This window comes from Halichoerus grypus, chromosome 7, assembly GCF_964656455.1.
Source record: "Halichoerus grypus chromosome 7, mHalGry1.hap1.1, whole genome shotgun sequence".
Taxonomy (NCBI): domain Eukaryota; kingdom Metazoa; phylum Chordata; class Mammalia; order Carnivora; family Phocidae; genus Halichoerus; species Halichoerus grypus.
In genome coordinates this window covers 114,870,143-114,893,963 of record NC_135718.1, presented here as the reverse complement: position 1 = coordinate 114,893,963, position 23,821 = coordinate 114,870,143, and the positions used below count along the sequence as shown (strand labels likewise).

The window sequence follows — 23,821 nt, the reverse complement described above, 5'->3', positions numbered from 1 at the left end:
TTAAATGTTCTAATCAGGTCAAAGGAACAAAGTGATTACTTTAAATGAAAGCATCGGGGAAGACTTTATGGAGGAAATGGCATTTTTGCTGGACACTGATGGGATGAAAGGCATTTTAAGAGAAGGAGACAGATAAGCAGAGATTTTGTTTGTAGGGGAAGAGGATGGGGCATAGGAGGGGGGAGTGGGTTATGAAGGAGAGAAATGAGAAATTCACCTAATGTGAAGGAGAGTGTTAGATGATAAGAGTGGAAGATACTTGAGACCACTTCATGGAGATCAACTAAGAAGTATAAGTAAAACGTGGGGTGCCTGGGTGGCTCAGTTGGTTAAGGATCTGACTTTTGATTTTGGCTCATGTCATGATCTCAGGGTCTTGGGATTGAGCCCCACATCCCATGTCAGGCTCAGTGCTCAGCAGGGAGTCTGCTAGAAATTCTTTCTCCATCTCCCTCTCCCGCTGCCCCTCCCCCCAGTCACATGCGCACACTCTCTGTCTCTCAAATAAATAAATCTTAAAAAAAAAAAGTATAAACCATGTTTATAGTTGTAAAGTACTACATCAGTATAAATTATATGGTGTATGTGATGGGAGTTGTTCTAAGAAAAACCTCAGTCATTTTTGTGTGAATTTTTTTCTTTTATTTTCAAGATGAGTCTGTTTGTAATTATCATTATCATCATCAAATAATAAGAAAAAATAAACTTCATTCTTTTTATGTGAGTGCATTGAAAAGAAGTTTTTAAATTCAGGGACAAATTGGGGTTTTGTTTTCTTTTGTAAATACAGACTTTTGTGAGACAGTCTAATTTTTTTTTAATGTATGTGGTTTATGCATTTAGTGTGGTGCATTATGTTCTCTCACCTCAGAACTCTTCTTTGTTTGATCTTTGTGGGGGGGGGCGAGGGAGGGTTAATGTAAAGCCAGCTGTCTATCCTTATTTATCTCCCAGCGGGTATTAAAAGATAACTGTGTTGAAAGATGAGAGAGAAACACAGCAGTAGTAATGCATGTACAAGCACGATTCTTTTTTCATTCACATCAAAAAATAATGTGCGTTATTGCTGTAGTTTCTCAAGGGGATATGACCTGATACTTAATAATTTGTCTGAAATCCACATATTTCAGATATTTAGTTTGATGAAGATGAAAAGTTACCTGATTAGATTTTTAAAAATTTGTTCTCTTATAGATTTCTAGTAACCTTTACTTAATTTGATACAATAACAATATACCATATTTCATTTTTTGGTTTGATAAAGATATGAGTTTGGCTATTTAAAGTACATATAAGGGTGTGAAATAGCAGGCACTCATACCCTAATAGGAAGAGTAGTAATTGTTTCAATCTCTTTGGAGGGTAATTTGGCAGTATATGTAAATTTTTAAATGCACTCACTGTGGTTAAGCAATTTTATTTCTAGAAATTTATCTTACAAACATACTTGTATATGGGTGCAAGGACATGTATGAGATGAGTGTATTCACTGCCATTTTGTTTATAGTAACAAAATCCTAGAAACCACTCAGATGTCCATCAATTGGGAATTGTCTAAAAAACTAGATAATGTTACCTCTGTACAATGAAATGCCGTGGAGATATTAAAGTGAATGAGTGAAAAATGGGTATAGCACTTTGGAGAACTGTTTGGCAGTATCTACCAAAACTGAATATATACTATACTGGGTTGTTTTTACCCCTCAGTTAGTATGTATTGTGCTGCTGTGAACATGCATACTCATGGATTTCTTTGGGTACCTGGTTTCAGTTCTTTTGGATATATACCTAGGAGTGGAGTCATTCAGTTATGTGGTAATTCTATGTTTAAGCTTCTGAGGCACCACCAAATTGTTTTCCATAGAGGCTGCACCATTTTTCATTTTCACCAGGAATTTATGAGGGTTCCATTTTCTTTACACCCTTACCAACTTCATGGTTTTCCTTTTTATTTATTTATTTTTTTAGTTATAGCCATTCTGGTGGGTTTGAAGTGGTATCTTGTTCATGTTTTGATTTGCATTTCCCTAATGACTAATGGTATTGAGCATTTTTTCATATGTGCTTATTAGCTATTTGTATATTTTCTTTGGAAAAATGCCTGTCCAAGTCCTTTGCTCATTTTTTAATTGACTTGCCTTCTTATTGTTAAGTTATAAGACTTCTTTATATATTCTGGGTACTAGACCCTTACCAAGATACATGATTTGTAAATATTTTCTCCCATTGTATAAATTGTTTTTTGTTTTCTTCATTGTATCCTTTGATGCACAAAAGTTTTTAATTTTGATAAAGTCTGATTTATCTCTTTTTTTCTTTCTTTGAACTAATTTTTGTACATGATGGGAGATAGGGGTTCAACTTCATTCCTTTGCATGTGGATATGTAGATGTCCCAGCGCCATTTGTGGAAGAAAATATTCTTTTCCATTGAATGGTCTTGGCACTCTTGTTGAAAACCAGTTGGCCATAGATATATAGATTTCTTTTTTAAAGATTTTATTTATTTGATAGAGAGAGACACAGCAAGAGAGGGAACATAAGCAGGGGGAGTGGGAGAGGGAGAAGCAGGCTTCTCGCGGAGCAGGGAGCCCGATGCGCTGCTCAGTCCCAGGACCCTGGGATCATGACCTGATCCGAAGGCAGACGCTTAATGTGACTGAGCCACCCAGGTGCCCCAGATATATAATCGATTTATTGCTGAACTCCCAATTCCATTCCATTTGTCTGTATGTCTGTTTTTATGCCAGTACCACCCTGTTTTATAGTAAATTTTGAAACCACAAAAAGTGAGTCCTCTTACTTTGTTCTTTTTCAACGATGCTTTTGGCTATCTCGGGCCTCTAGCAATTCCATATCAATTTGAGAATTGACTTTTCCATTTCTGCAAAAAAAGGCCATTGGAATTTTGATAGGGATTATAATAAATCTGTAGAACACTTTGAGCATTATCGTCTTAACAATATCAAGTCTTGTAAATCCATGAACATGGGATCTCTTTCAGCCGTGTTTTGTAATTTTTAATGTACACATCTAATACTTTCTTAAATAAATTAGTTCCTAGGTGTTTTATTCTTTTGGGTGCTATTGTAATTGGAATTGTTTTCTTAATTTCATTTCGGAGTATTCATTGCTGGTATATACAAAGACAACTAAATTTCATGTGTTGATTTTGTACTCTGCAACTTGGCTGAATTTATTAGCTCCAGTGTTTTTATTGTACATTCTTTGGGACCTAGGCTTATTATTTTTGTTAACTGACTGTTATATTTATGGATTTTGCTTAGGAATCAGGATGTAAAACCATATATAGCTTTTTATTCATAATCTGCTAATTAATCTTGCTATCATGCTTGATCCTTTATGGTCTCTTCTTCATTTAACAGTGGAATACCCTTTAAAATTATTAATTGGTCATGTCACTTATATGTAAAACCTTTCATTGGCTTCATACATTGTCATAAAACTGTAAGTCTTGACAAAATACTATAAAGTCCGGGCGCCTGGGTGGCTCAGTTGGTTAAGCGACTGCCTTCGGCTCAGGTCATGATCCTGGAGTCCCTGGATCGAGTCCTGCATCGGGCTCCCTGCTCGGCGGGGAGTCTGCTTCTCCCTCTGACCCTCCCCCCTCTCATGTGCTCTCTCTCTCATTCTCTCTCTCTCAAATAAATAAATAAAATCTTTAAAAAGAAAAAAATACTATAAAGTCCTACCTGATCTTCCCTTGGCTAACTTTTTACCGCTTTGCCTCTCATTTATTTCAATTATACTGTCTTTTGCCTTCTTACTGTCCCTGGAACACTAGGCTCAACGTATCTCAGGGCCTTTTGTACTTCTCTGTTTGGAGCCCTATTTTTCCATATATTCACATGATTCATTCTCTGTTTCCTTTAGATCTCTGCAAATGTCGGGGCACCTAAGTGGTGCAGTTGGTAAGCATCCAATTCTTGGTTTCGGCTCAGATCCTGATCTCAGGGTCATGGGATCAAGCCCTGTGTTGGGCTCCACTCTCAGCACAGAGTCTGCTTAAGACTGTTTCTCCCTCTGTCTCTCCCCCTGCCCCTCTAAAATAAATAATTAAATCTTAAAAAAGAAAAAAAAAGATCTCTGCAAATGCCATGTCCTTTTTTATTTTTTAAGATTTTATTTATTTATTTGACAGAGAGAGAAGACAGCAAAAGAGGGAACACAAGCAGGGGGAGTGGGAGAGGGAGAAGCAGGCTCTCCGCAGAGCAGGGAGCCCAATGCGGGGCTCGAGCCCAGGACCCTGGGATCATGACCTGAGCTGAAGGCAGATGCTTAATGACTGAGCCACCCAGGCACCCCTGCAAATGTCATCTCCTAAGAGATCTTCTTAACCACCCTATCTAATATAGCACCTTATAACATCATTCTTCAGTTCCTTTCCCTATTTTTTTTTTCTTTAAAACCCTATCACTATCTGACATTATACAGAATAGAAGTTTCCAGAAGACAGACATTTTTTCTTTTGTTTATTACTGACTTTCCAGCTCTTTGAATGCTGTTAGGTACAATAGGCATCTAATAAATATTTGTGAAATTAAAGAAAAAAATGAGGCTTCCTCAAGCAAAAGGAAAAAGAAACTGATATATACTGAATACTCATTGTTTTAGGCATGTAGTATATGTTGATCACATTTAATCTTCGTTTTAAGAATAATTTCATCTTTATATTTTTACAATTTCAATTCAATTAATTAACATATAGTGTATTTTTACTTTCAGAGGTAGAGTTCAGTGATTGATCAGTCTTATATAACACCCAGTGCTCATTACATCATGCGCCTTCCTTAATGCCCATCACCCAGTTACCCCATCCCCTGACCTTCCCTCCCCTCCAGCAACCCCCAGTTTGTTTCCTATAATAGTTTCTTATGCTTTGTCTCCCTCTCTGATTCCGTCTTATTTTGTTTTCCCTCCCTTGCCTGATGATCCTGTTTTGTTTTTTAAATTCCACATTTGAGTAAGATCATATGATAATTATCTTTCTCTGATTGACTTACTTCAGTTAGCATAATACCCTCTAGTTCCATCCACATCGTTGCAAATAGCAAGATTTCATTGTTTTTGATGATTGAGTAGTATTCCATATTGTGTGTGTGTGTGTGTGTGTATGTTGTACATGTACAATACATCTTCTTTATCTGTCGAAGGACATCTGGGCTCTTTCCATAGTTTGGCTATGGTGGACATTGCTGCTATAGACATTGGGGTGCAGGTGCCCTTTCGGATCACTACATTTGTATCTTTGGGGTAGATACCTAGTAGTGCAGTTGCTGGGTCATAGCTCTATTTTCAACTTTTTGAGGAACCTCCATACTGTTTTCTAGAGTGGCTGCAGCAGCTTGCATTCTCTCTTCTTTCATTCATGACTTTACTTATTTGGGTCCTTTCCCATTTTTCTTTTTGATAGTCTGGCCTTGGGTTTATTGATCTTATTAATTCTTTCAGAGAACCAGCTCCTAGTTTTGTTGATCTGTTCTAATGTTCTTTTGGTTTCTGTTTCATTGATTTCTGCTCTAATCCTTATTAATTCTCTTCTTCTGCTGGATTTAGGCTTTATTTGCTTTTCTTTCTCCAGCTCCTTTAGGTATAAGGTTAGGTTGTGTATTTGAGACCTTTCTTGTTTCTTGGGAAAGGCTTGTATTGCGTATACTTCCCTCTTAGGACCACCTTTGCTGCATCCCAAAGGTTTTGAGAAGTTGTGATTTCATTTTCGTTTGTTTCCATGAATTTTCTAGAATTCTTCTTTAATTTCCTGGTTGACCCATTCATTCTTTATAGTAGGATGCTTTTTAGCCTCCACGTATTTGAGTTCTTTCCAAATTTCCTCTTGTGACTGAGTTGAAGTTTCAAAACATTGTGGTCTGAAAATATGCTAGGAATAATCCCAGTCTTTTGGTACCAGTTGAGACCTGATTTGTGGCCAGTATGTGATCTATTCTGGAGAATGTTCCCTGTTCACTTGAGAAGAATGTGTATTCTGTTGCTTTAGGATGGAATGTTCTGAATATATCTGTGAAGTCCATCTGGTCCAGTGTGTCATTCAAAGCCTTTATTTCCTTGTTGATCTTTGGGTTAGATGATTTGTCCGTTGCAGTGAATTGGGTGTTGAAGTCCCCTACTATAATTGTATTATTATCAATGTGTTTCTTTAATTTTGTTATTAATTGGCTTATAGATTGGCTGCTCCCATGTTAGGGGCATAAATATTGATAATTGTTAGATCTTCTTGTTGGATAGACCCTTTAATTATGATATAGTGTCCTTCCTCATCTCTTATGACAGTCTTTGGCTTAAAATCTAATTTGTCTGATATAAGGATTGCTACCCCAGCTTTCTTTTGATGTCCATTAGCGTGATACATGGTTTTCCACCCCCTCACTTTCAATCTTCAGGTGTCTTTGGGTCTAAAATGAGTCTCTCGCAGACAGCATATCGATGAGTCTTACTTTTTTATCCAATCTGATACCGCGTGTCTTTTGATTGGGGCATTTGGCCCATTTACATTCAGGGTAACTATTGAAAGATATGAATTTAGTGCCATTGTCCTACTTGTAAAGTGACTGTTACTTTATATTGTCTCTGTTCCTTTCTGGTCTGTCTTACTTTTGGGCTCTCTCTTCACTTAAAGGATCCCCTTTAATATTTCTTGCAGGGCTGGTTTAGTGATCAAAAAATCTTTTAGTTTCTGTTTGTCCTTTTTATCACTTCTGTTTTGAATGACATCCTAGCTGGGTAAAGTATTCTTGGCTGCATATTTTTCTCATTTAACACCTGAATATATCATGCCAGTCCTCTCTGGCCTGCCAGGTCTCTGTGGATAAGTCTTCTGCCAGTCTAATGTTTCTACCTTTGTAGGTTAAGGACCTCTTGTCCTGAGCTGCTTTCAGGATTTTCTCTTTGTCTCTGAGATTTGCAAGTTTCACTATTATATGGTGAGGTGTTGACCTATTTTTATTGATTTTGAGAGGGGTTCTCTGTGTCTTCTGGATTTTGATGTCTTTTTCCTTCCCCAAATTGGGGAAGTTTTCCACTATATTTTGCTCCAATCTACCTTCTGCCTCTCTCTCTCTCTTTCCTCTTCTTCTGGGATCCCAGTTGTTCTAATATTTTTTTCATGTTATGGTATCACTTATGTCTCCAATTCTCCCCTCGTGACCCAGTAGTTGTTGATCTCTCTTTTTTTCAGCTTCTCTATTCTCCATCATTTTGTCTTTTATATGACTAATTCTGTCTTCTGCCTCATTTAACCTAGCAGTTAGAGCCTCCTTTTGATTGCATCTCATTAGTAGCCTTTTTTATTTAGACTTGATTAGATTTTAGTTCTTTTATTTCTCCAGAGAAGGATACTCTAGTGTCTTCTATGCTTTTTGAAGCCCAGCTAGTATCTTTATAATCATTATTCTGATCTGTATTTCTGACTTCTTACTTAAACCTATAGTGGTTAGGTCCCTGGCAGTCAGCACTGCCTCTTGTTCTCTTTTTTCAGGTGAGTTTTTCCTTCTTGTCATTCTTGCAGAAAGTGGTTGGTTTTCTATTTGTAGATTTGCAGCAGTTCTTTTCTTAGATCTCTGGTTGAGTTCGCAGTGTTCAGAATTATTTGATAGCTATCTCGTTGAGTTTCTGGGACCAAACAAAGCTAAGGTCTCCTACTCCGGAATCTTGGAGTCTTCAGTCATATTTAATCTTCTTAACAAACTTAGGAGAATTGATATTATCACCATTGACCAGAAGGAAATGGAGATGTGGAAAAATAAAATAATTTTCCCTAGAGTAGCTAGAATTTGAAATCTGGTCTATAGTATTTGACTCCAAAGCAAAGGCTTTTTCTACCCTATTATTTTTAAATTATCAAAGGTGCTATGTACTATAGAGAATATAAAGTTAACTAATAAATAGTTATTTAAATTATGTATAGGATAGTATATAGTTAAATTTCCAAATGAGTCTAATAAATAATTTTATAGTTATTTAGAAAACTGAGAAATCTTTAGCCAAATTGAAATATTTGGCACATAGTAGGCTCAAAATGAAACACTGATTCAATAAATTTATGAATAGGTAAGGATTGGCTTTTAAATATTAAGGAGAGTTTGAATTGGTCAAAAGAAAGTGCAAGACCATTTTAGGTATAGGGGACAACATAAGCAAATGTGAGAAGCAAACTTGTGAAAAGACTAATAAAATTCATCAGGAGATAAGATTTAATGTTTAGGAGCACTGTAAGTTAAGTTTGGGAAAAGTGAATTGGAGATCAGATTGTGATGAAGAATTTGAATTACAAGGCTAAGGTGTTTGAATGTTACAGTTATTAGAGAACCAGAGAGTAATAGTGGTACTGATCATTTGTATGGGCATATGGACAATAGAATGTAATGGGTAAGACTGTGGGCTTTGGAGCAAAACTGTCTGAGTTAAAATCCTGGTACTGCCCTCTACCAGCTTTGTAATCCTGAGCAAATTACTCAGCCTCTCTGTGCTCTAATTTCCCCACTAATCAAAGGGAAATAATAGTTTTTAACTCATAGAACCATTGTGAGGATTAAATGAGTTATTATATGTAAAAATAGAGAACAATCCTTAGCAAATAGTAAGCATTCTGTAAATATTAACTGTTATCATTTATATGACATTACAGTGTTCATTTGCTTTTATTTTCAATTGTCTTCATGTGTACTATGTCTTTTAATTTTCACAGCAACTCTGTGAGGTAGATACTACTATAACCAGTTTAATAACAGAGAGAGCGGAGCTAAGGAAGTTATATCATTCTAGAAATCCTTAGCTGACAAAACTGATCTTTTGGTTTTAAACAATTTCACTGTGATTCTCTGTCATCTAAGAAACTAATGGAACAATGGAATAACTTGCCAAAGTCAAGTTTTGGGAAAATTATTCTGGTGAAATTTTGCAGAGTGAAATGAAGAAGGGAAAGAACCTGGATGCAAGTTTGTTATGCTCTTGAGATGACCTAGGTTTAGGTTTTATTTATAAAAACTTTTTATGTCAAGGAGTGTGTCATTGAGAATTAAGAAAAAAGACAATTATAGGAGACATTATGAATTTTCTAACTAAGCAATTGATATTTTTTCAGCTGTATTTAAACTTGAAACAGATAGAAGTATATGGCCCTTGATAAGAATATATCGGGGTGGCTTTCTTCTGATTGAATTCCTTTTTCTACTGGGCATCAACACATATGGTTGGAGACAGGCTGGAGTGAATCATGTGCTCATCTTTGAACTTAATCCGAGAAGCAATTTGTCTCATCAGCATCTTTTTGAGGTAATCAAAGCAAGACATAAAGTCCCATGAATTTAATTCACATTAGCTATATAGCTGGTTTCGTGGATACTGAAATCCATCTTCTACTTGAAGAAGGTTATTGACATTATATCTAAACATGTATCCTCCCTTTATTTTATTAAAGATATTTCTGAGTAATGGAAAAATAAAAATAACAGTTTTCTCTTTGTCTTTCCATCCTTTATCAGATTGCTGGATTCCTTGGGATATTGTGGTGCCTGAGCCTTCTGGCATGCTTCTTTGCTCCAGTTAGTGTCATCCCTACATATGTGTATCCACTTGTCCTTTATGGATTTATGGTTTTCTTTCTTATCAATCCCACCAAAACTTTCTATTATAAGTCACGGTTTTGGCTGCTTAAACTGCTGGTAAGTCCAGAAATTTGTCTACCATTTTTAGAGTGGTATATTGGTCGTTAGTTTCCTCCAGGAGGAAACCCAGTGTGCTGTATTGCACAACTCCAGAAGGCGTGGTTCACTTTGTAGTCTGTGTGAGTGGTGCTCTAGAGCCAGGGCTGTAGAATATAGTGTAATTGGTATACCTTTTATTGTACAGTGAAGTGGCCCTGGGAAAAACACTCATGCATTGTTTTTCCTCTTAAAAAAGAGTATAAAGTGCCTAGATACTGAAATGAATTGGCAAATTAATAATAATTAATTCATGATCAATTTAAGTACTTTTAAATACAAATTATTTAACCAGCTGTGATAACACGTAGAACTCTTTGAATTTCTTTTTTTTTCAGAAGTGGTGAAACTGTTATTTTCCTCTAAATTGATAGTAGTAGTGAAACATTTTTATTTTACAAAAGATTAGTTCTCTAAAAGCATTTAAGAATATCTTAACAGGTTGACAACTTTATTTTGAGAAACTTTGATTCTTGTTGATAATAAATTCCATTTCTTCTTCCGCTTTACCTAGTTCTTTAATGATCTCAAAATCCTACAGTCTCAGCAATAGGATATAGAATTTCTTGAAAAATAGCTACTGTATTTTTTGTGATAGTTTAAAGATAGCTTGGGGAAGGGACTTCTGCTTACTCCTGAGTTAAACCAGCTCTATTTTCAAAATTAATTGGGAATACTCTCCCGTAATTATTTCTTAGGTTGTGAATGACAACTAACAGTAAAGTGAAAATTAATGATTAAATTGACTGGAGTCTACACATACTTTTAGAATTCTTGTAATTATTGTCTTACTTTTTTTTTTCTACCTTAGAAAGTATACTACTGCCTTGACAATTGTAATTTTGACTTCTCTTTCCTTTGATATGACCCTAAGGTTAGCGGAATTTTTTTTTTGTTCTTAGCAATACATTCCCTATATCTAGCATTACTTAAATTTTTTAAATCTGAAGATATAAATTATGGCTTTCCTATTAAAAAACATAGTAAGCACACAAGTAAAAAGCCACTTATGTTCTAGAACAGGTTAAGTATGTATAGCAATCAGGAAAAGAAAATGGCCCAGATCTCCTTGATTTTTTTTCCCCCAGTTGGTTATTATTTATTTGTATTTATTTCTTTCAGTAGGATCTTTATCACAAATTGAGGAATATCCCTCTTTTCCTCCAATTTCATTAAGTATTAATAAATAAAAGAGCAAATCACTCCCATTAAGTATAGCACCCGTAGGCCTAACTTTGGGTCTACGTGTGGAACTTAGATCTACAGGAGTATTTTGAAAAGTTTGCAATCACCTTTCATACATTTTGTTATCATTTAGAAAACATGCTTTTTAAAGGATTTTTTTATGACGAAAATTTGAACCAGTTTTTTTTGAAATTTATACCAAAAATAAATCATATCCAGTTAGTACAACAATATTAGATTACCTTTTTATTTTGAGAGTATTTGTCATTTTATTGCTAGATTTTATGGAATTGTAAAACTTATTTGCATAAAAATGTATTCTTATGGTTATAAGGAAATAACTTTAAGATTATAAATATCTGTTATCTCTCAACTATTGTGAAATCTCTATATTATTTTGAAATGAGGTTCAGAAGACTCAGAAAACTCAGATGTTAATATGGTTTGCATCATTGCAATAACAGAATAATATCATTGTGTACATTGTGTGTAAAGTGAGCATTTCCCCAGTGCATCCTTCTCTGCTTAAATAGTAAGCTATGATTCATGCATGACCAGGTAGTCTTATTAGCAGAATGATTCCCCATTGAGTAGACATTTATCAATATATCTGCTGTGTGCTAATAAATAGGACTTATTGATGGAATAGGTTGGCAATGATGATATAATAAGGAATAAAAGAATAGTAAAATGCACCATCAGAAGCAATGAAATGCACAAGGAAGCACTGTGGTTTGTTATATTTGTAATAATAATTGTATACAGGAAAAATGTTATTTATAGAGCATCTTAATATTAATGGACCTATTCACTTATTTTAATTCAAATCTTACTGAGAAAACTTAACCTGAGACTTATTTCTAGTGAATTAACAAAAATATTTCCACCGTAGTTATGTTTCTCTTTTTTAAAAGCCTCATCATAAAGTAAAAGTACATTTCCTTCTTTTTCTTTCCTTTAATTTTTAGTGGAAAAGAATATATGTCACAGCTATGGTGGTAGGCACTGGATGCCATTTATATCCATATTCAAATTTGAATCTATGGAATTTATATGCTATACATCTCCCCCAAAAAGCTAAAAAAAATTTTTATTAGAAATTTATGTTGATACTTAACATGTCAAATTAGTACAGTTTATTTGTATTAATTAGGTCATAAATCTCTGCATATCTGTATTTGCCCTAATTAGAAATCCAATTGGGAAACATAAGCAATGGCTCAGATTTTCTAAACAAAAATACGAATTTATTCTTCTAAAAGGCTACTTAAAGTATTTTTTTAAAGATCTATTGATTTATTTTAGAGAGAGAGAGAAAGAGAGTTGGAGGGGAAGGGGCAGAGGGAGAGAGTCCTAAGCAGAAACTATGCTGAGCACAGAGCGCCCAACATGGGGCTCCATCCCAGGACCCCAAGATCATGACCTGACCTGAAACCAAGAGTTGGACACTTAACCAACTGAGCCACCCAGGTGCCTCAAAGCTACTTAAAGTTTTTAAATTAAAGTCCTTTCCTGTATAATTTGGAAATTGATTTTTCAAATAATTTCTTTTGTTTTATAGTAAAATGTTTATGCATGTCTCTACTGTGAGAATAGAGATGTATTTTCATATAATAATGCACTGTTCTGGACATTTTTATGTGCTAATTTATTTCACCCTTTTAATAACCCTGAGGTTGGAGCTGCTATCAATCCACATTTTATAAATGAGGAAACCTAATTTCAGAGGAGTTTAATGCATAGCCAGTAAGTAATGGAGATGGAACATCAGCCCAGGCAGTCTGGTTTCATAATCCTTACTCTTAACCACTGCAGTTTAACAGTGAGACCTGGTAGTGACCTTACCTAAGGTGTTTAACTTTGATCTAGTGGTTCAAATTAATTGATTATTCACAAGCCTCTAAAAGTAAAAATTAACACAGACCTGAACCCCTGAAACAAATAATACATTATATGTTAATAAATAAAAAATTTAAAAAAATAAATAAAAATAAAAGTAGAAATTAAACTTCATCTCACCTGTTTATCTGCATTAACTTAGAAAATGTTGTTAGCATATATCCTTTGTAATAACTTATTAGTGGCCTTTTTGTGTATGTGGGTAAAATATCAGATATTTTGAATTGTCTCTAACTTTCTTAACACTGTCACTCAGTGAATCATTATCATTTTAATCAAAATCACAATGTAGAAGTTGGAAGACCTTAGCCAGAATAAGAAAGGAAGAAGGAGAATTCTCACTCAAAAAGGGGAATTCAGATAAATTTAAGAAGAATTTGACTATGTGTAAATGTCAGGGAGTTCAGTATGATCTGTTAATTTCCTACCCCCCTCACCCCTTAACCTGTCTCTAATTGAGCAACTTGCTCTCCTTCTTTGTATTTCTAGGATATTTTGTGTATTTATCTGTAATAGCACTTATTACACAGTGCTATCATTATATCTTTAGGTATATATTTGCCCAACCACACTGTGGGACTTTGAGAGTAGAAACTATGTTTTATTTATCTCTCTACTTCCACAATGACTGACATATAGTAATACTTAATTAATCTTTGTTAAATGCTGAATGACTATAATTATATTGATTCCTTCCTTAGTTGTATTATACCAACATTTACTATTTCCTCCTTTTTTCATCTTTTCTCTTCTGTAAATTTTCCCTTCCAGTTTCTATTTTCATGCCACTCCCTTCCTTTTGTAGACTCATTTCCCTATCTCTTTTCTTTCTTAGTGAATTCTCCTCCTCTTATGCTCTTATGGAGGTTTTCTGTATTAGCTGGCTTTTGAGGCTGGATTTGGCAGATTATGAATGTGATGGTAGTCTGTCTCATGTCAGTGAGAAATTTGCCCTAGGCTATCGTTTTCACAGAAGACCTTGACTAGAGATTGAGTTAGATTTCCTGATCCTTTTGATGTTATATCTTAAGTTATCCTCTTGTTCTGTTTCTTTGAATCTTTAAAGTCCACCCTGCACCTCAGTTTCTTAAAATACTATATAAACTGGTAACCTCTTCATGCATAAATGACTAACATCCCAACCATTAAGCCCCCAGCCCTCCCCCCGCCCCTCCCCCCAAAACTTTATGGTTGCAGACAATATACCTTATTTCTCTGGCTTATTGCACAACTTATTGAAAGAGCAAGAGAATGATTTAAGGAATAAGAGAATAGTAAAATGCACCATCAGAAGCAGGGAAATGCACAAAGAAGCTATGGACTCAAAATATATCAGCTCCAGAAAATATTGCAATGCCCTGCAGATATCTGGTCTAATTTCCAAAACCCCAACCCAGTACCTTTCATAGATAGTTGATGTCCAGGATGGATTCATAATATAGCCATTTATCTCCATCAAATAATAAAGAGAAATGTTTACAGAACAAATAGAAAGAACCAGCCAAGTCTGAGGGAAAAGAGCCATTAGTCTCCCATGCTGAATATGTCTACTAAATGAATATAGCTAGATGGCAAGAGAGCTGTTCATTTAGACTTATTTTCTCAAAACTGCTGCTTTGTGAGAATTCCTTGTTTTAGGAGTTCATTTTTACCTGTTTAAGATAGAAAGGATCTGACAGGGTGAGGATAAAAGCTGCCTTCATTCCATCTTCACTTTCCTCAGGGCCTCTCAAGGCATTCTGCACAATTGGAGCCTGTTCCTGATGATTACATTAGTATCTAAGTCTTCCTCTCCCTGCAGTGCCAGATTTCCCTTTGCAGTGCTAAACAGTCTTCCACAGAATAGGTCAGGATGAGTTTGTTCTAGGTCATCTGTAAAAGGGGGATATGAATAGTATCACGTTCATATAATTGTTACAGTTAATGGATTATGAAAAATACATCATGAGAAAAATATATAGCATGGATTAGTACTCAGTACATTTAATGTGAATTCATTTAACATTGTTTTTATAACAGTGGGGATATGGATTGATGATTTTTGTGGCATAATTTCAAGATAAATACCATTATTACCATGGCATTAGTGAAATGAAAGTGACTTTGGTTAGAGGATAGGCAGGCATGCCTCAGGTGATGTACCATTCTTCCCTTCCTCTCCCTATAGGCGAAGAAGAGCTTTGTATTCAGTTAGCTAAGCTCTCATCCCAGCTAAGATGGGAGGATATTCCAGAAATTATCATAGCACATGGGTCCCTAGCAGAATTTACCCTAGAGCCGAACACTAGACACATCCTCTCTGTGCTTCTGTCTTCTGCCACCCTCTGCTTTCAGCTTCAACTCTTCCCACCCTCTCTGCTTTCTATTTTCTAACTATAGCTATGCCTGCCTTCTCTACCCCACTTTAGTTTCCTTTCTTGGTTATCTCTTCAACTCATTCCCTTCACTACTAATGCTCAACCTAGCCACTGTTGACAGGTCCCTCCTGGTGTTTGTGATTGGCTCATTGGTTTCCATTTTATCAACTAAAGTAATCGTACTGCCTGGTCAGACACGAGTTAGAGAATTTTAATATGAATTTTCTTGTCTCTGTGTTTTTTGATTTTTTTTCTTTCTCCCAGTTTCGAGTATTTACAGCCCCCTTCCATAAGGTAGGCTTTGCTGATTTCTGGCTGGCCGATCAGCTGAACAGCCTGTCAGTGATATTGATGGACCTGGAATATATGATCTGCTTCTACAGTTTTGAGCTCAAATGGGATGAAAGTGGGGGCCTGTTGCCAAATAATTCAGAAGGTAGGGTATGAATGTGCGTCCATACCTCTAAACTGCCAATGTAAACCAAGAAATATTGGGAATGAGAAACTTAAGATCATGGTGAAAACTCATCCAATAATATTACAAACTTAATTAAATGTACTTGGCACTCTTTTAGCAGTCTCTTTATCTGATATAATTTGGCTCTTAAATTATATGTTATGATTTTAGCCATCCATTTGCCAAGAGATTTGCAACTTATGCTTAAGAGAATTCTAAAACTAAAAAAAAGAAAAAAATTTTAGTACATTGGTAGTTATATCACAAATGCTTTAGTGCCAGCAGTTTCCATCACAGTATCGCTTTATAATGAGCAAAAATACTGATTATTTAGAGTTAGATCACATGATTTGAGAAAGTCATTTTAGATTGTTTTTAAATTCTTATTGGGGATCTTGTTTTTTCTTCTGGCTCTTAGTGTATGCCAGGAGTTCAAGTTATTAAGGAATTTTGCCTTAATGACAAAGACCAAATTTAGGCAGATTATGTAACAACTGACTAATAAAGTTAATCAAGCCAGTGGCAACACATTTTCATTGATTGCCAGCAGACCACAACTCTATTGTAGCTTGATCGCACTATAATGCATTCTCAGAATTTGAAGAAAAATTAATTTACCAACTCCATTCTTCTCATTTAAAAATATAAACTCTGCTCTTCATTAAAAAAGGGTGGAGTAGAGCATGTATAACCCATTGCCGTATATTAAGGCAGTTTGGAGTTCATGAAGTTGACTAGAGTCATCAGTGATATTTGTATGTTTCCCATATGTATTAAATTACGGAACTTTTTTTTCCTTTGATTAGTGTACTCATCTTCTAATTTTCCTATAGTTCTATCACATTCCAAAGAAAGTGATTCAGAACAGGTAGTCTGAAATATGAGAGGGCAGATTTTCCCTGTAGGTTCACCCTGTGTATTTACCTTCTTTCCTTGGCTTATCTATCACTAAAAAGTTTGAGAATATAATTGTTACAAAGAAGAAAGTGATTCTGAAACATACGCTTCTTGCTTTTATGGACTTTTGATATAACGAAATGATGTGAACAGGCTATTTTTTTAAATTACAATTTTTTCTTCTTTGAAATCTTCACAGAACCAGAAATTTGCCACAAATATTCATATGGTGTACGGGCCATTGTTCAGTGCATTCCTGCTTGGCTTCGCTTCATCCAGTGCCTGCGCCGATACCGAGACACAAAAAGGGCCTTTCCTCATTTAGTTAATGCTGGGAAATACTCCACAACTTTCTTCACGGTGACGTTTGCAGCCCTTTACAGCACTCACAAAGGTATTCTGTGATTGACTGTGAAGACATTTTTAAAACCCAAAGATTTTTCACTACTTAAATCTGTTTCTTACTCTGGTTACTTTTCCAGTTGTCATGCTCTTTTTTTCCATTGGAGTTCCAGTCCCCTTAGTTATACTAGTTTGTTCTTGAACACAATTTTAGTCTCATTCCAGTATTTACTAACAAGTACCACTAAAAAGAGTCAAGGTCATCCAGAATTAGAAGGATTTGTGATAATGTGTAAAATCCTGAATTATGTTTAATATGCTCTATCTTAGACACCTTGGGCTTTCATTTGTTTTTTTAGACTTCTTGTTCATTAATGAGGTTGGGAAATGCTAGGTGAAAAAGATTCCCTCTGGCAATCACGTATATTTTTAATCGCTTTCCTTCACCAAGTAGTAAGGATTGTTTCCAGCCCATTTAACTGCAAATTGAGTTCTCTGATCTCTCTAGTTTCTTATCTCCATAGCAACCAGTTATTACTTGAGACTGCTCTTCTATTGGGAGGAGAAAAAAGCTTTTAGGTTCTGAGCCACATGCAGTCAGTCCTTTTGAATTTTTAACCTTTTTCCAAGAACTGTCAATCAAAGATCTTGCTTTCTTTTACTTTAAAATGCATTCTATCTTTGTCTATTTAAATCAATATCAGCCCACAACTTAGAGGCTGCACCCTCATCTGTGGGTGGTAAAGAAATGTTACTTATTGAAATTATTATAATTATTTTTTAATCGTTAAGTAAATTTTTTTCAGTGACTTTCTTTAATTGAAACACTGTATTTTAGGAGCCTTAGCTAGTAGCTCCTAGCTACTTATCTAAAGTATGTCTGATGGTCTTGAAAGACTGGGACAGTGGATTTTTGTGAGGCTTGCAATTTGGTCCAGTAGAACACTTTGTAACATACTTCCACTTTTTACAGTAGATTCTGCAGTTACAATAATATTGATAATGCAGCCAATAATTTCATCACTATGTAGGCACTCTTATTAAATGATATAATTTAACTAAGTGCTTCAGTGAAAGAAACACATCCTGAAAGCTCCCATAACTTTAACTTTTGCTAAGGAATGCTATTCTTTAGTCTGGGCATGCATCATGATTCACAAGGTTGTTACTAGAGAATTTATAAGTCAGGCAACTGATTTGATAATGGTCCCTTATGCCTTAACAACCCTTTAGTTTTCTCCCATGGGGGGTAACATGTTTTTTTGGTTGAATATTTAGGATATAACTTATCTTTAACTATACTGATACCATTCAGGATGAAGCTGAAAATCTGAATTCCTCAAATCTGCACTGGTTTCACAGTGGCTCAGTTGTTAAGCGTCTGCCGAAGCTCATGCCATGATCCCAGGGTACTGGGATCGAGCCCCCTATTGGGCTCCCTGCTCCACGGGAGGCCTGCTTCTCCCTCTCCCTCTGCGCCTGCTTGTGTTCCTTCTCTCGCTGTGTCTCTCTCTCTCTCAAATAAATAAATAAAATCTTAAAAAAAAAATTAAAAAATAAACTGAAGAAAGTAAAGAATTAAACATAAACTAAATGAAAAAAGGATTTGTTAGTCACTAGAATCATTCACCTTCTTTGTTTACAGTGAGTATACCAAAAAGCTTGAGTAGAGTAGGACTATAGGATGTTTAATTTCAGATGTTCCTTGTTTAGTTCAGCATGCTCGAGAAACAATTAGGAAAATCAAGATATTGTTAATTTCATTACACATTTGCCAGTGCAGTATTTTTTGTTAAAATGCTTTATCTTATGATATTAAGTGTTTTTCTTTTTCTTTTAAATCTTGGAACTACAGATTACACTCCTCTAGTTTATAGAGAATATCTGCCATATCCCCTAACTGGAAAACTAGTCAGCCAAATTAGAAAAAGTTTTGACTTAAATTAACATACTTATATACACCCCTTTGTAAACATCTCAGTTCTGAGTTAGGTAGGTAGATGAATGGGTAGGCAGGTGCATAGATAGGCAGATAGAATAAGCACGCATTCAGTAAGTGAATATTCTATGTATCAGTTGTGCTAGCACTAAAAGCAACAAACAGCATATCATTCTTGCTCTTAAAAATTTATGATCTAGTAAGGGAATAGGTAAAAAGGCAGTAATTAGTTGCACAATTGCAATTGTGAATATGCATAAAACTTCTGAACTGTATGCTTAGAAGAGGTTAAGATGGTAAATTTTATGCTATGTGTTTTTGACCACAATAAAAAAAAAAAAAAGACATTAAAATAGTGGGTAGAGAAATAAGCAGGGTACCATAATAGCCTACAGATAGCACAAGTCCCTAACCCAACCCCTAGTAGAGACTTCCCAGAGGTGAGCTATCTTATTGCCTGTGTTAAGGAGAATTCCAGTTATCCCATTATGTGTTTTACCCTAGGCTGTGTAATTGTGAGTGGTGGAGGTGTTTCTGTTTCTCACTTCTGTTGATCTTCAGCCTGGGGCTTCCAACCCCCGCCCCCCCAGACAGAACCGCCCCTTTAAAGTGGAGATTATAGTATATATTCTGTTTACTTCACAAATTTCTTGTTAAGGATTAAATAAGGTATAGAGTACATGGAATCACCTTATAAACTGTAACTTGCTACACAAATGGAATTTATCATTAAAAAGAATTTTCTTTGCTGTCTAGAGCTGGTATATGTGTGACTTCCTTTATGGAAAATATTTTTAAGAGAAGCCCTTATGATCCCTTGGGTGGGGGCATTGTACTGGACAAGTATCAGTTAGGAATGTGTTTGGCTTTTTGTTCATGTAGCACAGATGTTTACTCACTAAACTTGATTCATGTCCCACAGTCAAATTTTTTTTTTAAAGATTTTATTTATTTATTTGACAGAGAGAGACACAGCGAGAGAGGGAACACAAGCAGGGGGAGTGGGAGAGGGAGAAGTAGGCTTCCCGAGGAGCAGGGAGCCCGATGTGGGGGCTCGATCCCAGGACCCTGGGATCATGACCTGAGTCGAAGGCAGATGCTTAACGACTGAGCCACCCAGGTGCCCCCACAGTCAAATTTTTAAAAAGCAAGCATTTTTTAGAGGGACCATTGGTTATATATCTTAATCATATCTGTAAAATTAAAAAAAAAAAACCACTTTGTATTGTTGACATAGTAAATATTTATATCACAATTTTTTTTTTTCTTTCCAAAAACCCTAAAACGGGAAAAAATTAAAAAGACAACTCAGGGACAGTTGAGTGATGGTCAAAAGTAGAATTTGATTTCTGTTGTTTTGTTGGACAGTGTTCCAAGAGAAAAGGTATCAGAAAACATACACTTTAGAAATAATTCTTGAGGGCACCTGGGTGGCTCAGTCATTAAGCGTCTGCCTTCAGCTCAGGTCATGATCTCAGGGTCTTGGGATCGAGCCCCGCATCGGGCTCCCTGCTCCATGGGAAGCCTGCTTCTCCCTCTCCCACTCACCCTGCTTGTGTTCCCGCTCTCGCTGTGTCTCTCTCTGTCAAATAAATAAAATCTTAAAAAAAAAAAAGTTTATAAAAAAAAAATCTGCCTTCATTACCTTAAAAAAAAAAAAAAATCCTTGATCCGAAAAAATAGGGTTTGTATGGTTAATGGGGTAGATATTTTTCTATTGGATTTGTAAGTGTTAATGATAAAGGATAAATTTTATGAGAAGGGGAAAGTGTAGAAGATGGTGAGGTAACCTTGTTCAGATTCAGGAATCTGAGTCTTTTCAGAGAACTAGCCTATAAGAGTTACCATAGTAACTGCATTATTGGGGGCATTTTCGAGGTTGTTTCAAAGGTTATGTCTATGCTGCATGATTTGTAAAAATGGAAGCACAAGGGTTACCTCTGTACCTAGAATCATTTTTTTAATGGCAAGGAAGGGGTTTAGACCCATTTTAGGGAGACTAATTATAGTATTTCAGCTAGCCCTTGCTTGTTATAGTAGGAAGGAGACACACTTTAAATATTTCAGTATATTTTACTTTCCATCATTAATTTTAGACACAAAAGAATTTAGCGCCAATCTCCATATTTTAAGAATTCACATTTCATTACAAGCCTAAATTTGAAGCCAACTCCTACAAGTTTTTTGTTGGAATTAGGATTGGAGGAGACAGGAAAGTGTTTTGAATGTTTTTTGTGTGTCCTTGAGGTTTCTTGGCTTTGGCAAGAAAAAGCCTGTGGGAGGTACAATAATAAAAAAAGCCATTGTGTTATTTCTGACCGGTTGATGGGGAAAGAGGGCACTTTGTTAGATTTTCTGTTTTTCATTTATAGTTTCCAACATTCTAAAATATTCATAAATTCTCAGTGGGTTTTGCTCTTTGCTGTTCTCTAAATCTATAGAAAAAAGCTTATTTTAAAAATACTTAAATGTTTTACTTTAAACTTTTTTATTAGCATTTGCTAACAAGCATTTACTATTAGACTTTTTAAAATACTTAGAAAATAAGAGATATTCTCTGCTCATTTAAAAGCTGAGTTCATTTATGTTTGTTTGCTTTGTTGTTTTCCAGTGCCCTGAGCCCTTCTAGATCCCTTCTTGTTTAACATTCTGTAAGGGGTGTTGTGCCCCCTAATGAGGATTCCTCAGCAGTAGTGCAGTGCCTTCAGTGCAAATAGTCATTCCATTGTTTTGAGTGAGCACACATAGTCCTGAAGAGCTTCCTCTCTGGGGTATGGCCAGTATGTAACTCTGTTTCTACCCTGAATAATAGGCTGCTGTGCCAGATTTTCCAAATTTTAGCCTTGTTATATTATAATAGAAACACTAATAATTTTTAATTCTCTAGGGAAACTTTTGTTTCATTAACTTTTTTTTAAACACATACACAAAAATTTTAAAAACAACTCATTTGGATAAATGCTTTCACTTTTGGCATACTATTAAAAGTAGCTCAAATCTTTAACCCTTTTGAAATTTGATATATTCTACTGTAATTTCTCTAGCCTAGCTAATGCAGACAAGAAATAGATTTAAAAAAAAAATTCATTATTTGTCAATATTGGTTTAAATTCTGCTGATGCTAAAATCAAATGTGAGATATTGTTTGCTTCTGATTATTAAGTTGACTTTTACAAATATTTCTCAAGAAGCTTTTATCTACTTGGTATTATACTAATTTTAAATGGTTTAATAAATATAAACCAACAATCCCATTTATATCTCATCTTAAATTGCTTTAAAAATATTAATTATAGTTTTGAATAAATTAAATTTCCTTTGTATCTTCTTTGTCATCTTAAAAAAAAACAAAACGCATATCTTTATACCCAGATACCATTTTGGTTGTCTTTTCTGTAGTCACCTTTGTTTTTCTTAATTGCTCATACAACTGATCCATGTAGTTTGTTAGCATTTCTATATAAATTATATTGCTTTGAAGCACTCATGTACAAAGTTTAAAGTTTAAAAATAATCTGTATATTGCTTAGAAACTGGGAAGGAGGCTCTGTGATGTTTAAAATAAGAAGTTGAACATTATGAATTCAACTTACGGAACAATTTTATGTAGTTGGAAAGGAATTTAAAGACAGTTGCTTGCAAACAGAATTTTTAACTTTCATATCAATTTATTATGTATAATTTTACATGAGAACATTGGTGGAAAGTATAAACATCAATGAAAATTGTGTCTAGGTATTCTCAGCAGAAAAAGAAAAAATGAGCAGGCAAATGTATCATTGGATATGAATTCTAGCTTTTTTCTTGATTAGTAGATTATATATGAATCTATTTCCTTCAGAGTTTTATAGTATAATACAGTAAGTTTACTAACCAGCTATTGCTACATAATAAGTCACCCCAAAACTCAGTAACTTAAAACAGCAGTAATTTATTCTCAATTATGCATCTGTGGGTCAGCTGGGAATTGGAGGAACTAGGCTGGACTCAGGCGGACAGCACTGTTTTAGGTCACTGTTCTGCTGGGCTTTTGGCTCTTCCATGCGGGTTTGGTTTGAGTCTTCTGTTCTATGTGTTTCATCTTGGGGCCCCAACCAAAGAGGGAGTAGTTACCCCCAAGGAAAACTCTTCACATGGTACTAGGAGAAACAATTCCTATTGCATATACACATTGTAAGCCTCTGCTTGCTTCATATCTGCTAACCTCCTCTTAAACAGAAAGTCCTATGTCCAGGCCCAAAGGAAGTCTGCTCATTCTGAAGCCAAAGCAAATTATTAAACACAACATCAATGGAGTAAGAATCATGAGAGAAGGGTATTGGTGGTGGGGAGGTGGTGAATATTTTTAAACTGTAATCTACCACAACACAAATCAATTTTAACTGATTTTTTAATTGGAAAAGGATATAAACAAATAATTTTACAGAGTAATTAAACATGGCTAATAAACATATGGAAAATGTTCTACTTCACTGATACCAAAATAAATGCAAGGTGAAATATTTAATCAAAGAAGTGATGATGCTTATTGTTATCAAGGATGTAGAAATGAATACTCATTCTGTTCCTAGAGTATAAATTGGTAAGTAATTTGGTAATTCTATCAAGAGTCTTAAAATCATTCATACCTTTTGACCTAGTAACACCCTTTCCATAACTTTTTCCTAAGAAAGTAATAAGAGAGGTGGGTAGAAATGAACTTACATTTACAGTATTATGTAGTAAAAAACTGAAATGATCTAATGTCCATGGGAAAATAACATGGTACATGGAATATTATATAGTGGCTTGTCAAAAGTAATGCAAAGCACCTGCAAATAGTAGATGAAGAATAATCATATTATCAAAAGCTAGTATTTATTGAATATTTCTATGGGTCAAACACTCTTTTAAGCATTTAACATGTATTGACTCATTTAATCTTCACAGCAGCCCTATGAGAATTAGAATCAGAGCTGGACAGTAATTAAAGTGGCAAAAGCACATTTTATTCAGGAACTACTGAAGTA

The 23,821-nt window shown here is 35.1% G+C and overlaps 1 protein-coding gene across 1 annotated transcript in view; it reads left to right on the top strand.

The window, feature by feature from the left end:
- XPR1 (xenotropic and polytropic retrovirus receptor 1) overlaps positions 1-23,821 on the top strand; it is a 232,609-nt gene that overhangs the window by 165,708 nt on the left and 43,080 nt on the right. Inside the window, exons 8-11 of the mRNA XM_078078100.1 lie at positions 9,118-9,308; positions 9,518-9,697; positions 15,442-15,613; positions 16,731-16,925. Coding sequence (XP_077934226.1) covers positions 9,118-9,308; positions 9,518-9,697; positions 15,442-15,613; positions 16,731-16,925 — 738 coding nt within the window. The remainder of the gene's footprint in view (positions 1-9,117; positions 9,309-9,517; positions 9,698-15,441; positions 15,614-16,730; positions 16,926-23,821) is intronic.